Source organism: Somniosus microcephalus, chromosome 16 (genome assembly GCF_052327205.1).
Source record: "Somniosus microcephalus isolate GS21.2 chromosome 16, FLI_Smic_1.0, whole genome shotgun sequence".
Taxonomy (NCBI): Eukaryota; Metazoa; Chordata; class Chondrichthyes; order Squaliformes; family Somniosidae; genus Somniosus; species Somniosus microcephalus.
Window position 1 is genome coordinate 39,510,398 of NC_141002.1, and position 16,435 is coordinate 39,526,832.

The following is a 16,435-nucleotide window of genomic DNA, read 5'->3' on the forward strand; positions in this document are numbered from 1 at the left end:
GTAGTGAGGCGGAGAGGTTTAAGGAGGAAATTCCAGAGCTTAGGACCTTGGCAGCTGAAGGCACAACCACCGATGGTTGAGCAATTATAATCAGGGATCCTCAAGAGGGCAGAATTTGAGGAGCGCAGATGTCTCGGGGGGTTGTGGGGCTGAAGCAGATTACAGAGATAGGGAGGGGTGAGGCCATGAAGGGATTTGAAAACAAGGATGAAAATTTTGAAATCAAGGCGTTGCTTAACCAGGAGCCAGTGTAGGTTAGCAAGCACAGGGGTGATGGGTGAACAGGACTTGGTGTGAGTTAGGACTTGGACAACCAAGTTTTGGATGACCTCAAGTTTACGTAGGGTAGAATGTGGGAGGCCAGCCAGGAGTGTGTTGGAATAGTCAAGTCTAGAAGTTACAAAGGCATGGATGAGGGTTTCAGCAGCAGATGAGCTGAGGCAAGGGCGAAGATGGGCAATGTTACGGAGGTGGAAATAGGCGGTCTTAGTTATGCCACAGATATGTGGCCGGAAGCTCATTTCAGGGTCAAATATAACGCCATGGTTGCGAACGGTGTGGTTTAGCCTCAGACAGATGCTAGGGAGAGGGATGGAGTCAGTGGCTAGGGAATGGAGTTCGTGGCACAGCCCGAAGACGTGTCTGGGTGTCATCAGTGTACATGTGGAAACTGACACTGTGTTTTTGGATGATGTCGCCAAGGGGCAGCATGTAGATGAGAAATAGGAGGGGGCCAAGGATAGATCTTTAGGGGACCCCAGAGGTAACGATGCGGGAGTGGGAAGAGAAGCCATTGCAGGCGATTTTCTGGCTACGATTAGGTGAGTGCAGTCCCACCCAGGTGGATGACAGTGGAGAGGCGTTGGAGGAGGATGGAGTGGTCAACCATGTCAAAGGCTGCAGACAGGTCAAGAAGGATGAGGAGGGATAGTTTACCTTTGTCACATTTAAAGGATGTCATTTGTGACTTTGATGAGAGCCGTTTCGGTACTGTGGCAAGGGCGGAAACCAGATTGGAGGGATTCAAACATGAAGTTCTGGGAAAGATGGGCACGGATTTGGGAGGCAACAACACATTCAAGGACTTTGGAGAGGAAAGGGAGGTTGGAGATGGGGTGGTAGTTTGCAAGGACGGCGGGGTCACGAGTTGGTTTTTTGAGGAGAGGGGTGATGACGGCAGATTTGAAGGAGAGGGGGACAATACCTGAGGCTAGTGAACCGTTAACAATGTCAGCCAACATGGGAGCCAGAAAAGGAGGTTGGGTGGTCAGCAGTTTAGCAGGAATAGGGTCGAGGGAGCAGGAAGTGGGTCTCATGGACAGGATGAGCGTGGAGAGGTCAAGAGGGGAGATCGGAGAGAAACTGGAGAAAGATGTGAGTTCAGAGCTAGGGCAGAAGTGAACCTTAGAGGAAGTTTGGCCCGGTGGGCTAGGGGAACGAAGGGAAGTGGCAGAGGCGGCTGATCAGATGGTCTCAATCTTAGAGACAAAGAAGTCCATGAACATACAGAGCAACACTTATGATCATAATCATTTAGCTCAATCACTACAACTTACCTTTGCTTAATGGTACAAACTAAAGAATATATTTCACTTCCGCACATCAATGGGTCATCTTAATTTAAACAAGATGTCTTCGAACTATTCTCAAGAATTTCTAATCCCTTCACCTCCGTGAAGCCCCTCAAAGCTTTTCCTTTTACAAAAGCAAAATACTACGAATGCTGGAAATCTGAAATAAAAACAGAAAATGCTAGAAATACTCAGCAGGTCAGGCAGCATCTGTGGAAATAGAAGCAAAGTTAATGTTTCAGGTCAATGACCTTTCATCAGTTCTGAATAGTGAGAAGTCATGAACTGTGGAGGAGCAGAGAGATTTAGGTCCACATACAGAATCACTAAAAACTAGCAGACAGGTGCAAGACATAATCAAACTGGCTAATGGAGTGTTAGCCTTTATCTCAAGGGGCTGGAATATAAAGGAATAAAAGTTATGCTACAATTGTATAAAGCTCTGGTTAAACTGCATCTGGAGTACTGCGTTCAGTTCTGGGAAACACACGCCAGGAAGGATATACTTGCCTTGGAAGGGATGCAGCACAGATTCACCAGAATATTACCGGGGCTAAAAGGGTTAAATTATGAGGAAAGGTTGCATAGACTAGGTTTGTATTTCCTTGAATATAGAAGATTAAGGGGTGATCTAATTGAGGTGTATAAGAAGATTAAAGGATTTGATAGGGTATATATAGAAAAACTATTTCCTCTGGTGGAGGTGACCAGAACAAGTGGGGGGGGGGGGGTAGCATAAGCTTAAAATTAGAGCTCAGCCATCAGGGGTGAATTCAGGAAGCAGTTCTTCACACAAAGGGTAGTAGAAGTTTGAGTTCTCTTCCCCAAAAAGCTGTTGAGGCTAGGTCAATTGAAAATTTCAAAACTGAGATTGATAGATTTCTGTTAGCCAAGGGTGTTAAAGGGTGTGGAACCAGGGCAATAAACTTTTCCAGTAAAATCTAAATTTTCTGTAATTTCCACATGTTTCTATAACTTAATTTTTCCCTCTGTCTCTCCTGATCAATGTACTATCCAAACAGATCTTTATCTAATTTGGTGTAACAAATCACATGTATATTACAGCCTGGAATTCAATTGGGTGTAATAAATCACATGCATACTATACTCTAGAATCAGGTTGGCTAGGACAAATCACATGCACATTATAGCCCAGAATTGGATTGGGTATGACAAATCACAAGCATACTCCAGTCTGGAATCTGATTGGTGATGAAAAGTCACATGGACACTACAGCCCCGATTCAGATTGGTTATGACAAATTAGTACACAAACCAAAGATTTATAGGACTTGCCATGAATAATTAACATGCCTCACAATGGAGCAGATCACTGAATGTGTTATGGACCCTTGGCTTTGTCAGGATGTGTTAGTAAGGTACAGTATAGGTAGTGCAGCCCAAAAATGCTCTGGTGTTTTTTTAATCCAATATATGTCAAAAGTTAAATCCAATGCAATATAACATGTAGGGTATGGGACCACACCCAAAACCACCAATGTTTCCAAATAGCAAAGCTTGATATGTGTAGACTCCACTATATATTTCTTTGTTTATCAACTTCAAAAGTTATTTGGGGGATCATTACTCTGGTTTTGTGGGTTTTAGATTACTACACTCCTGGAGTGTGGAATTTTGAACTGCATTAAAAATGGAAAGACAATAACTCCAGTTTGTTATCACTTAACTATTGATATTCCAGAATTCAGTGCAATGTGAATTTGTTGAATAAGTAAATCCTGACTGCAACATTGATACCACGTTGACATTCTTTATCAAGACAATTGTAACTCAGATTACAAGTACAGAGTTGTAAAATAGTTGTTTATTGTATCATCACTCACGTAGATGGAAGTTACAAATAGTAAATGAGGGGGGTCGATGTTCCATCCGTGCAGTTTTGGGGAAACCAGCTGGCAGAGTGCCCAGCCCAAGAGTCCTAAAATGGGAGTCGCTGTCCTGTGTATGCCATACGTCCCCAATTTGCATATTAAAATGGTCTACCATCTGACTCAGGCAGGTGCTCTGGCTGCCCAGCGGTCGACCTTTTAGAATATAGTGTCGGCAGGAATAGGGTGGTAAGTCACACCCCCACCATTTTTGGGATACTGCTGCTCCATTTCAGCTGGGTGGGAGGCCACAAATAGCCTGCAATATGTCCAACTATTAGCTTGTTAATTTGATCAGTAGACAAACTATGTTAATGCCATATATACCGGTCTTTGTGGATCTATATATCCTATTTTCTTCACAGCGCTCTTAATCTTCTGTTCACTATGTAAATCAATGATTTGGATATAGGGCTAAATGGAGTAGTGTCCAAATTTTCAGAAACTAAAATAGGAAGCACAGTATATAATTCTGAAGACCTAAAGGAAGCTACAAGAGGTATTGATAAGATGGTGGAATGGGCAAAAAGTGGTATATAATATTTAATCACTAAGTATGAGGCGGTACATTTATTTTAAATGGAATGGAATAGTGAGTTTTCTGGCAAGAGGTATAGAATATAAAAGTCAAGATGTAATGGTGTGTCTATATAAAACCTTAGTAAGACAACAGTTGGAGTATTGTAGAAAGTTTTGGTTCCACACTATAGATGTTGAGGCAATAGAGAGCGCACTGCACAGATTCACTGAAATGCTGCCTAGTATGAGGAAATACATACATGAAGAAAGAAAAATAAAGAGCCATGCCAGCGTGCTAAAAAGAAAGGTAATAAAACACCTACCAAAACACAATGTAGAATACCTGGAAATAGTTGGCTTTGTAGTGGAAAGTAGAAGTGCATTCTCTCCCTTGTGACATTGGTTTCTACCTAGTCTCATTGTTTGGTTTGATTAGAGGGCTGCAAAAACCAGTTCTAATGCAGCTAGTTTTTCTTTGTAACCTTATATTTTAAGAGGTTCCATGAGAGGGAAAGCATTGAAAACATTTGCACTATGGCATCTGCAATGGCCAGCAAAGCTGTTGTGCTTATGGAGTGGGATTACCTTCATAGGTTGGGATGTACTAGAGGGCCAGAATGGTAGGAACCACCAGCGAGCAGAGTAACCCTTACTGTTGCTTCCTCTGGTTTTCACCTCTCCTCTCCTTACTTTGCTCCTGACTTAGTAATAATGGTGGCAGTGTGATTGGCGTGTTCCACTCTGTTTTTGGTGGCAGTGTGATCGTTAAGTTCTGTTCAATATTATTGGTGGGAGTGAGGTTGATGTGATCCATGTGGGGCAAAAGATGGGAATGATTTGGGGGGGTAAGTACACACCATTGCTAGCAGTTCCCCTTTATATCCTGTAACTCCTTTTGATTTGTAGTATTTGGGCTCTACTCATTAAGAACAGGTCACAGCAAACTGGTAGTTGCAACACTGAAGCTTTGGATTCTCACTTGAGTGTAAGCTAAATTTATATTTGCTTGGTGGAGGGGGATGGGAATACTGACTAATGGAAGGGGAGGTGGACAACCCAGCCTGCACCACCAGCAAACCCCATGACAATTTGTCTAAGGAATGGCAGTGACTGCATCTGTCAAAATGGCTGGAGGTTGGATTGTCACATCTCCTTGATCATGGAGGACAGTGCTTTGTTCTTAACTGGGTCAGTTTCGAGAAGAGGGAGAAAGAGGAAAAAAAATGTATTATGGGTTACTTCATTTCCATTAGTGCACTGATCTGTTTCATGGTAATAAATATTATTTATATTTGGAAGAAGCAACCTCTTATCATAGTACAACAGAGACTGACCTCAGCTCACAAGTTCTGTTATATGGTGTGCTTGTTTTAGTAGGTGTATTTTTGTTCTGCAGAAATGGTACATTTACCCTCTTGGGACTGTATTTCTGCATCACTTCATATTGCCAGAAAGCAGAAAATAACTAGCTTATGTATCTTTTTCCCCCCTTTTTTGTAATGCTGCAGTATGCAGAAGAAATGTAGTGTTGTTTAACCGATGAGTGGGAATTAACAATAGCTTTATATTTTGACAGTCCAGCAAGCTCTAATGATTTGAAGAAGGATGCTCAAAGTGGGTCACACTCTCCTCGAAATTCTGCAAGATCTTTGATTCAATCTCATCAGCCAAAACTCCTGTCAGACCACCCTATTCTTCAGCGACAGAGGACAGGCACAGTGAAATCAAATCATGCTGCAGAATCTGCTCCAGATACAGGGCTTCAGCCAGCCAATGGACTAGTAACACCACTTCTAACAGAGAGCCAAATTAACAGCAGCACTGAAGCCAGCATTTGTACAGTTGATTCAGTGATGGACAGCAAACCAGCAAATGGGAAACAAAAGGCTGCTACCTTGAATCTGTTGCCATCTACGGATCTGTGCACAAGAGCAGTTGACCTTCGTGCCATCCAGAGTCCACGTGGGAAGTGCAGAGAGGAGTCTGGGGTAGAAACACAGAATGTTCTGGAATCAAAGAAAATTTGGAATGGAGAAATTCAGAAAAAGGAAAATGACGTGTCTGTAGAAAAGAAGGTAAGGAATCTTTTAAAAGCTAACTCTTGGGATACTCCCATTAAACCGCACAATTTATTAATTAGCGAGAGTTTGATTCAAATGTTCTTTCATAAAAAACGCTGATTTATCAGTAGAAATTTGCCCACCACCATTGCATGTTCTTTGCATATAAATTCCCACTTTTTTTTTTTTAATCCCCGATTTTTAATCTAACCCACCCAGTGGGAGCAGAGCAGGTTTGGATCAAACACTGACATTTTTTAAACACCCCTCCCAATTTTACACTTCTTTGACTTCAATGGAGTTTTATTTTTTTTTAACTGCATTTCCATGCTCCCTTTGCATGTTTGGTTTGCACATTTTACTGCTGCCTGCTCTAATATTAAGTGCATGTTTAATGTGACTGCTTGATATGGAATAAAATTATAGTATGCCTGATAGCCAGGCGGGTGTCTAAGCAGAGTGCTTCAATCCTTTGCCTACCACAAGATATTTCTTCTTCCCTGAAATTATGACACTTTCAGAGCAATTTATTTCTGATACATTTATGTTTATCTAAAATTGCATTTATGGGGGTGGATTAAATTTGCAAAAAAAAAAACAAATCGAGCTTCGCTGTGGTAAACTGAAATGAGGCTAAAGGATGTTGCAATAGACCAAAATACGATCTAATGGGCCAGAGTTTCCCACAATGGGGGATACATTTCTTGTGTTGCTAACTTCTTTTTGAATGCATTTATGACATTGCTGGCCAAATTTGATGGCCTGACTAAAGTAATTCTTCCCCGTGAGAGGAACATTGATATTTGAAACCCGGGGTGGGACGGGAATTGTGGAGCTCGTGGATTTTAATCGCAAGATTTAGACTAGCCCCTTGGCCTCCCCCTCACCTCCACTCCCCAAAACCCTCATCACGATCATTCCTACATGAGACCTACAACCTGTTCCCTCAACCACCCCCCTAATCACCAAAAGTACATTTTCCTTGTCCTGCTCACTGATTTTAAAAAATGCAAACAAAAACTGGGGTTCATTTCAAGATGAATAAAATTGTAAAACAAAGAAGTTATGTTAAACTTGTATCGAACCTTGGTTAGACCACACTTGGAGTACTCCGAACAGAAGTTATGTTAAACCTGTATCGAACCTTGGTTAGACCACACTTGGAGTACTGCGAACAGTTCTGGTCTCCATATTACAAAAAGGATAGAGGCACCGGAGAAGGTACGAAAAAGATTTACAAGGATGTCAGAACAGGCTGGGGTTCTTTCCTCTAGAAAAGCGAAGGCTGAGGGGTTGACCTAATGGATGCCCTTCAAATTATGAAGGGGCTTGGTAGGGTAGAAGAGAAATTGTTTCCACTTGTGGGAATCCAAAACTAGGTGTCATTAATAAATCCAATGAGGAATTTTGCAAAAACCTCTACACAGAGTGGTTTGAATGTGGAACTTACTACCACATTGAGCAGTTGCAGAGAATAGCATAGATGCATTTAAGGGGAAGCTAGATAAGTAGATAAGGGAGAAAGGAATAAAAAGATATGCTGATCGGGTTAGATGAAGTAAAATCATAGAATGATACAGCACAGAGCAGGCCATTTGGCCCATCGTGCTTGTGTCGGCTCTTTGGTAGAGCTGTCCAATTAATCCCCCGGCTCTTTCCCCATAGCTCTGTAAACTTTTTCCTTTTCAAGAATTTCTTTTGAAAGTAGGGTGAGAAGGCTTGTGTGGAGCAAAAACACCAGCATAAAACAGTTGGGCCAAGTGGCCTGTTTCTGTGCTGCAAATTCTATGATGAATTTAGCAGCTCACATTACACGGGTGCTGTTTGCCACACTTCACACTTTTGTCACTTCCCCATCTCCTCTGGTACCTTCTTCGCCTTCAAGCACTTCACCTTGTTTCACCCCTCTCACCTCCCCTAGAAAATCCTTTTTATGTACCACCCCCCATGCCCTACCCTGAGTTTCTCCCCGAGCTATCCACCCAAATATCCTTGCGGGGAGGTTTGCTAGCACTGTTCGGGGGGGTTTAAACTAAAATGGCAGGGGGTTGGGAACCTGAGCAGGGAGACAGAGGAAAGGGAAACGGGGATAAAAGCAAAAGATAGGAAGGAGAAAAAACAAAAGTGGCAGTCAGAGAAATCAACGGTTTAAACCAAACGTGGCCACAGTAAATAATAATTCTAATACGTCGAAGAGTGTTAAAAAAACAAGCCTGAAGGCTTTGTGTCTTAATGCGAGGAGCATTTGTAATAAGGTGGACGAATTGGCTACGCAAATAGAGGTAAACGAATATGATTTGGTTGGGATTACGGAAACGTGGCTCAAGGATGGCCAAGACTGGGAACTCAACATCCAGGGGTATTCGATATTCAGGAAAGATAGGCAAAAAGGAAAGGGAGGTGGGGTAGCATTACTGGTTAAAGAGGGGATTAATACAATTGTAATGAAGGATATTAGCTCGGATGATGTGGAATCTGTATGGGTAGAATTGAGAAATACTAAGGGGGAAAAAAACATTAGTGGGAGTGGTATATAGACCTCCCAACAGTAAGGCGGAGGTTGGGGATGGCATGAAAAGGGAAATTAAAGAAGCGTGCAATAAGGGCACAGCAGTCATCATGGGTGACTTTAATCTACATATAGATTGAGCCAACCAAATTAGTAACAATACTGTGGAGGAGGAATTCCTGGAGTGTTTACGGGATGGTTTCCTGGACCAATATGCCGAGGAACCAACCAGAGATCAGGCCATCTTAGACTGGGTATTATGTAACGAGAAAGGATTAATTAGCAATCTTGTTGTACGAGGCCCCTTGGGTCGGAGCGATCATAATATGATCGAATTCTTCATTAAGATGGAGAATGAAGTAGTTGACTCAGAAACTAGGGTCCTCAATTTAAATAAAGGAAACTACGATGCTCTGAGGAGCGAGTTGGGTAGGATTGATTGGGGAATGGCACTCAAAGGGTTGACGGTGGATAGGCAATGGCAAACATTCAAAGACTGAATGGATGAGCTACAGAATTTGTTCATCCCAGTTTGGCATAAAAATAAAACAAAAAAGGTGACTCAACCGTGGCTAACAAGGGAAATTAGGGATAGCATAAGATCCAAGGAGAGGACATATAAATTGGCCAGAAAAAGCAATAATCCTGAGGATTGGGAGCAGTTTAGGATTCAACAAAGGAGGACAAAGGGATTAATTAAGAAAGGGAAAATAGAATATGAGAGTAAGCGTGCAGGGAAGATAAAAACTGACTGTAAAAGCTTTTATAGATATGTGAAGAGAAAAAGATTGGTGAAGTCAAGCGTAGGTCCCTTGCAGTCAGAATCAGGGGAATTTATAATGGGAAACAAAGACACGGCAGACCAACTAAATTCATACTTTGGTTCTGTCTTCACAAAGGAGGACACAAATAACCACCCAGAGATGCCGGGGAACATAGGATCTGATGAAAGGGTGGAACTGAAAGAAATCAGTATTTGTAGGGAAATGGTGTTAGGAAAATTGATGGGACTGAAGGCCAATAAATCCCCAGGGCCTGATAATCTACATCCCAGGGTACTTAAGGAAGTGGCCCTAGAAATAGTAGATGCATTGCTGGTCATCTTCCAGAACTCGATAGATTCTGGAACAGTACCCATGGATTGGAGGGTAGCTAATGTTACCCCACTATTCAAAAAAGGTGGTAGAGAAAAAGCGGGGAATTATAAGCCTGACATCGGTAGTGGGGAAAATGCTAGAGTCTATTATAAAAGATGTAATAGCAGAGCGCTTGGAAAGCAGTGACAGGATTGGACAAAGTCAACATGGATTTACAAAAGGTAAATCATGCTTGACTAATCTACTGGAATTTTTTGAGGATGTAACTGGTAAAATAGATAAGGGAGAACCAGTGGATGTGGTGTATTTGGACTTTCAGAAGGCTTTCGATAAGGTCCCACATAAGAGATTAGCGTGCAAAATTAAGGCACATGGGATTGGGGGCAAGGTATTGACTTGGATAGAGAACTGGTTGGCGGACAGAAAGCAAAGAGTTGGAATAAACGGGTCGTTTTCCGAGTGGCAGGCAGTGACTAGTGGGGTACTGCAAGGATCGGTCCTAGGACCCCAGCTGTTCACAATATATATTAATGATCTGGACGAGGGAATTGGATGTAATATCTCCAAATTTGCAGACGACACAAAGCTGGGCGGGAGGGTAAGCTGCGAGGAGGATGTCGGGAAACTCCAGTACGATTTGGACAGGTTGGGTGATTGGGCAGAAACATGGCAAATGCACTATAATGTGGATAAATGTGAGGTTATCCACTTTGGTGGCAAAAACAGGAAGGCAGATTATTATTTGAATGGCAATAGATTGGGAGAAGGGGAAGTGCAAAGAGACCTGGGTGTTCTTGTGCACCAGTCGCTGAAGGTAAGCATGCAGGTGCAGCAGGCGGTTAAGGCAGCAAATGGTATGTTGGCCTTCGTAGCAAGAGGGTTCGAGTACAGGAACAAGGATGTCTTGCTACAGTTGTACAGGGCCTTGGTGAGACCGCACCTTGAGAATTGTGTGCAGTTTTGGTCGCCTTACCTGAGGAAGGATGTTCTTGCCATGGAAGGAGTGCAGCGAAGATTCACCAGGCTGATACCTGGGATGGCAGGAATGACGTATGAGGAGAGATTGTGTCGATTGGGCTTATACTCACTGGAATTTAGAAGATTGAGGGGAATCTCATCGAAACCTATAAAATTCTGTCAGGCCTGGACAGACTAGATGCAGGAAGGATGTTTGATGGCCGGGGAGTCCAGAACCAGGGGTCATAGTCTAAGGATAAGGGGTAAGCCATTTAGGACTGAAATGAGGAAGAATTTCTTCACCCAGAGAGTGGTGAACCTGTGGAATTCTCTGCCACAGAGGGCGGTGGAGGCCAGTTCATTAAGTATATTCAAGAAAGAGTTGGATATATTTCTTAAGGCTAAAGGGATCAAGGGATATGGGGAGAAGGCAGGGACAGGGTACTGAATTTGGATGATCAGCCATGATCTCATTGAATGGCGGAGCAGGCTCGAAGGGCCGAATGGCCTACTCCTGCTCCTATCTTCTATGTTTCTATGTTTCTTTCTCCTTCAGCCTCTGCTTTAAGCAGCTCCTCATTATCGGTCATTTCAAACTCCATCTCAACCCTGTTGTCCCCTCTCCTCTGACTTCATTGCCCTCCTGTTCTCCCTAAATCTCATCCGCTCCTACCCATATTTACAGCAACCTCATCGACATTGCGATCTCTTGTGGCCTCTCTATTTCCATGGTCTTGATCACTGACAAGAACATCTCCAACTACTTCCTTGTATCCCTCACCACTCACATCCCCCTTCCAACCCCATTCCCTTCTGCACCTTCCCCTTAAAGAAAAATCCTCCACACCATTTGCAACTGTACTTTCAAATTCAACAACAGCCCAGCTTTTGGCCCTCTATTTGTCATGATGCTCCTACACCTAGCAATGTTCTCAACCATTCTTTCACCTCCACTTTTGAAGCCCTTGTCCCAGCAAAACTTTTACTCTCCCATTCTGGAATTCTCCCTGGTATGGTCGCAATCTGCCCTCCTGCGAGTCCAAGGGGGCAAATTTGAGCAAATCTGGCACAGAACTGATTTAGTCATCCATCACTAGATCTAGTTGGACCACATCAAGTGCTATCACTCCTCACTGCCAAAAATGCCCACTGCTCTAGGATCACCCTGGAGAGCAAAGCTAGCCGCTGATTTTTCTCCATTATAAACTTGTTTCCTAAAACTCCTCTCCCTGCCCCCTCCAACCTCGCCTCCAACAAGTGCAAGGAGCTCATGGGCCCCCTAGTTGCTAAGATTGAGACCTTCCATTCAGCTGCCTCTGCTACTTTCATTTTCCCTTATCTTAAGCCTGTCCCAGGCTTTGCGGGATAGCCGCGCAGCTTATAGGGAACGTTGATCACTGCCTCAACTCCAATTTCCCTTTCCTTTCATATGTTCCAAAGTTATTGAACGTGTTGTCACCTCCTAAATCCATGGTCATCTCTCGGCAACTCCTTGTTTGAATCTCGCCAATCGAGTTTCCACCCCTGTCACAGCATCAAAATGGCCCTAAAGAAAGTCCCAAATGATCTCCTCTGTGACAGTGACCACGTGGTGCATTAACCCGCCTCCTGCTCAACCTCTCTGCAGCCTTGACATGGTTGACCACACCATTCTCCTCCATTGTCTAGCTCACTGGGAGTGCCGTCATTTGGTTTGATTCTTACCTATCCAATCATAGACAGCACATCTCCAGCACTGGTTTCTCGTTCCAGTCCTGCACCACTACCTCCATAGTCATAGGACCATAAGAACAGGAGTAGGCCATTCAGCCTCTCGAGCCTACTCTATGCTGATCTGTACAACTCCATTTATCCACAGCTTCACACAGCTGTCAAATGATGACAATTCATCTGTCACAAATTTTTGACAGATGAAACGTCATACGCTGATGTTCTCTGTAACCAACTTCCCCTTAATTGGCCTGCTAAGCCCACTGGGAAAATAGCATAGGTTGGCCATAATCAAGGAAAAATAGCGTGGGTTGGCCACAATTCGATGGAGGTGGGACTAAAACCCGACAAGCAGCAGTTCCGCCTCCAATGCGCCCCATTGACAAAATCCAACCCATAGTCATAACGGCACAGAAGGAGGCCATTCGGCCCATCGAGTCCGTGCCGGCTCTCTGTAGAGTAATCCAGTCAGTCCCATTCCCCCGCTCTATCCCCATAGCCCTGCATGTTTATTTCCCTCAAGTGCCTATCCAGTCTCCCCTTGAAAACATTGAGTGTCTCCGCTTCCACCACTTCCGTCGGCAGCGAATTCCAGGTCATCACCACTCGTTGGGGTCAATTTTCTGGCTGCCGTCGGGCGGCTTTTCAGGCGGCCGGGGGCCGAAAATCGGCGAAAAAGCGGGTCGGGACCCCCCCCCCCCCCCCACCGCCTGATTCCCCGCCCCATCCGACATTCAGACCGCCGTTTCCCCGCGCCCCGCTTCAGTCCCGGCCGCCGCTGGCAGGACTGGTCGTCGGAGCACTAATAAGCAATTACCAGCTTGTTGAGGTAGTTTCTCCTGGGCCGTTGCAACTTTGGGGCTTTCCCCACATCAAACCCGCTTGCGGGGAACCCCGCTGCTGAGAGCTGGCGTGAAGCTTGCCGGCTTGCTTGCCGTCAGCTGCAAGTCAATGGAGAAGCTGCGATTTAAAGGGACAGCACTTGTATGTGGAAGGACCTTGTTGCAGGTTTGGGGCTACTTCTTCAAGGCTTAGGCACAGCTGTGGAAGGTTGGAGCCTCACACACTTTTCCAATGCGATCTCCTGGGAAGCCCCTCTTGCCACCCTCACTCAGCGCTTCCTCAGCGGAGGCATCTACGAGAAGCATGGGACTCCTTTTTTTCCTTCCCTTCTTGCCATTAGAGGATCTCCAGCAGCAGAGGCGGCAGCAGCAGCAGGATCAGCAACAGGAGCACCAGGCTGCTGCTCACTCACCTGAAGCTGCACAGGCCAGAAGGGGCCAGCGCTTGGAAGTGGCTTGAGAGCACCCTGCTGTGCTTTTGGGGGCCATGGGGACCCGTTTCTGCACTGGCAGTCCTACTCAGAAGGACTTCCATGAAGGTCTGGTTTCTCTGTTCAACAGATGGCCAACGCTCCTCAAGAGATGTCATTCTCTTATGAGCACTCACCATGTTTTCTGTACCCTGGCGAGTTATCTCCTGCATGAAGGTTGCCAACCTTTCCATGGTGATGCATTCATGCGCCAATGACTCCACAAAGGCTCTGCTCATGGTCGCTATGGACTCCTCCATTCGCTCCACACCCGCAGCGACCCTGGAGACAAAACCTGCCAGAGACTCCTGCATCTGTGCATGGAGATCCATCACCTCTTCTGTTGCGGATGGACCCAGAGGCAGAGGGTCGACATGCAGCATAGCTGAGCTGAGCTGGCAGAGTCCTGCGCCCTTCGACGAGGACTCTCCACTGCTGTCCCTGTCTCCAGAATCTGCTGAGGCTCACTTGTGAGCTGTGAAACACCAGGTGACAACACTACTCTATGTCCCGAAGGTCCCCCCGAGGTGTGAGTGTCTGCGCTGGTGCTGGGTGCGCTTACTTCTGCTGACGCTGTGCCCTCAGAGGTTGGAGCTTCCTCTGAGGAGTCTGGCTGCACAGCCTCTTCCTCCTCCACAGTGAGGACGGGGGCTCTGGATGGTACTGTGGGGGAGTAAAGGAAGGAGTTAGAGATGTAATGGCAAGGTTCTTCTGGTGACTCCCAGCGAGTTGGCATCTGCTGACACCTGCATCCATGCAGCATTGGTCTCAGTGGGAGGCCTCTTCCTCCCTGACCTAGGGAAGAGGACCTCCCTGTGGGCCCTAACCCCATCCAATAATGCCTGCAGTGAAGCCTCGTCGAATTTGAAGGCAGCTCGGGGTCTGGCACTGGCCACAGCTGCTGCAGGCTCCTCTGCCATCCTGTATGGTATGTTTGGAAGCCTTCAGAGGATGCAGTGCTTGCTATGGACCTTGAAAGCACCACAAATGATGACATCATACTGTGGGGATTTCTGACTAGAATTGGACAATTAGCAAGGCTTCTCACATGCTGGGAATTAATTGGCCAATTGAGGGAAAATTGCGTGGAGCTGGCTGACACTTTTTTGTGTGTCAAAAACCCCACATTCGGGGAAACCCGACCATTTCCCACACAAGCCGAAAATCGGGGCCGTTGTGTAATAAAGTTTTTCCTCACATTCCCCCTGTATCGCTTGCCTAGAACCTTAAATCTGTGTTCTAGTCCTTGTACCAGCAACTAATGGGAACAGCCTTTCCCTGTCTAGCCTATCGAAACCTGTCATAATCTTGTACACCTGTATCAAATCACCCCTCAACCTCCTTTGCTCTAATGAAAACAAATCCAGCTTCTCCAACCTGTCCTTGTAGCTAAGATCCCCCATCCCTGGAACCATTCTGGTAAATCTCCTCTGCACCCTCTCAGGGGCCTTCACATCCTTCCTAAAGTGTGGTGACCAGAACTGGATGCAATACTCCAGTTGTAGCCTAACCAGCGCTTTATAAAGGCTCAGCATAACTTCTCTACTTTTGTACTCAACACCTCTATTTATGAAGCCCTAGATCCCATATGCTTTGCTAACCACTCTCTCAATATGTCCTGCCACCTTCAGGGACCTCTGTCCCTGCACACTCTAAAACTGTGCCATTAAGTGTATATTGCCTCTCCCTGTTCCTTCTGCCAAAATGCATCACCTCACACTTCTCTGTATTAAATTCCATCTGCCACTTGTCTGTCCATTCTGCTATATCCTGTTGGGCTCACCTTGCATATATCAATCAATTATAATGAGCCATAACTTGCTGTAGGAGTGAATCTAAATGGTGTCTGCTGTTGGTTAGACTTGCCCTTGCCCATTTAATCTTGACAATATTTTGCGCCGCAAGTTGCTGGAAGTGCGAGCTGAAAAACTCGTGGCAAAGGAAACCGGGCATTTGGGAACTGAGTGAACAGGGCAAGCAAATGTGAATCTCTCCTTAACCAATCAGACTGAAGGATTGGGAAATAAACAGTGCAAGGAGTGAGAAGGAAGTGTAAATTAGAGGGGGTGAATTCAATGGTAAATCAGGTATAGAAAGCGAAATAGAGGGGGAAGGAAAGATTGGATTACGAGAGAGAGAGAAAAGAGACAAGTGAAAAAAAAAATCTAAATTTCACATTTTTCAAATATCCAACAATTATTAAAACCTGAAGGAATGAGACCACACTTGTAATAGTTCATTTTTGGTGCCGGAGAGGTTCATCGGCAGTAATTAACATTTAACACATTGTTAAAAGAATCTCTGGCAGCTAATTCAGACTTAATTAAATGTGTAGACCTTTAAATGGCTCCAAAATAGGCTCTTTGGGTCACTTCAGATCAGCTCTAACTTTCTGTAGTGGGATTAGTTTGTACCTACTGTGCAAGTACAGCAACTTCACGCCGCTCAATGCATTTGAATAGTGAGCCAAACAGCGAGATGCTGTTTTCGTGAAGCTAACGGCGGAGTGGCACACCTTGGACAGAAACTTTTTTGATTTCCATGTTTAATCATACATCTACCCTCGTCTGAAGTTGTTGTAACGTTTGCGCATAAATAATGGCGACGCCATTAGCCTTGCCGTTCTCTACAGCAAGTTTTGGGCCAATAATTCCATACAAGTATGCGTGGGTTTCCTCCGGGTGCTCCGGTTTCCTCCCACAGTCCAAAGATGTGCAGGTTAGGTTGATTGGCTATGATAAATTGACCCTTAGTGTTAGGGGGATTAAATACGTGGGGTTACGGGGATAGGGTGGGATACGTGTTGGTGTA

General features: G+C 44.9%; 1 protein-coding gene across 2 annotated transcripts in view; it reads left to right on the forward strand.

Moving 5' to 3' along the window:
• Positions 1-16,435, forward strand: part of LOC147106085 (FYVE, RhoGEF and PH domain-containing protein 4-like) — a 354,273-nt gene that overhangs the window by 282,790 nt on the left and 55,048 nt on the right. Inside the window, exons 1-2 of one of the 2 annotated variants that reach the window (XM_086008845.1) lie at positions 2,843-2,950; positions 5,556-6,054. In XM_086008845.1, the coding sequence (XP_085864971.1) occupies positions 2,892-2,950; positions 5,556-6,054 (558 nt within the window). In that variant the 5' untranslated portion in view covers positions 2,843-2,891. Of the gene's footprint in view, positions 1-2,842; positions 2,951-5,555; positions 6,055-16,435 lie in introns of those variants that run through there. The other variant, XM_086008844.1, reaches the window with a different exon arrangement.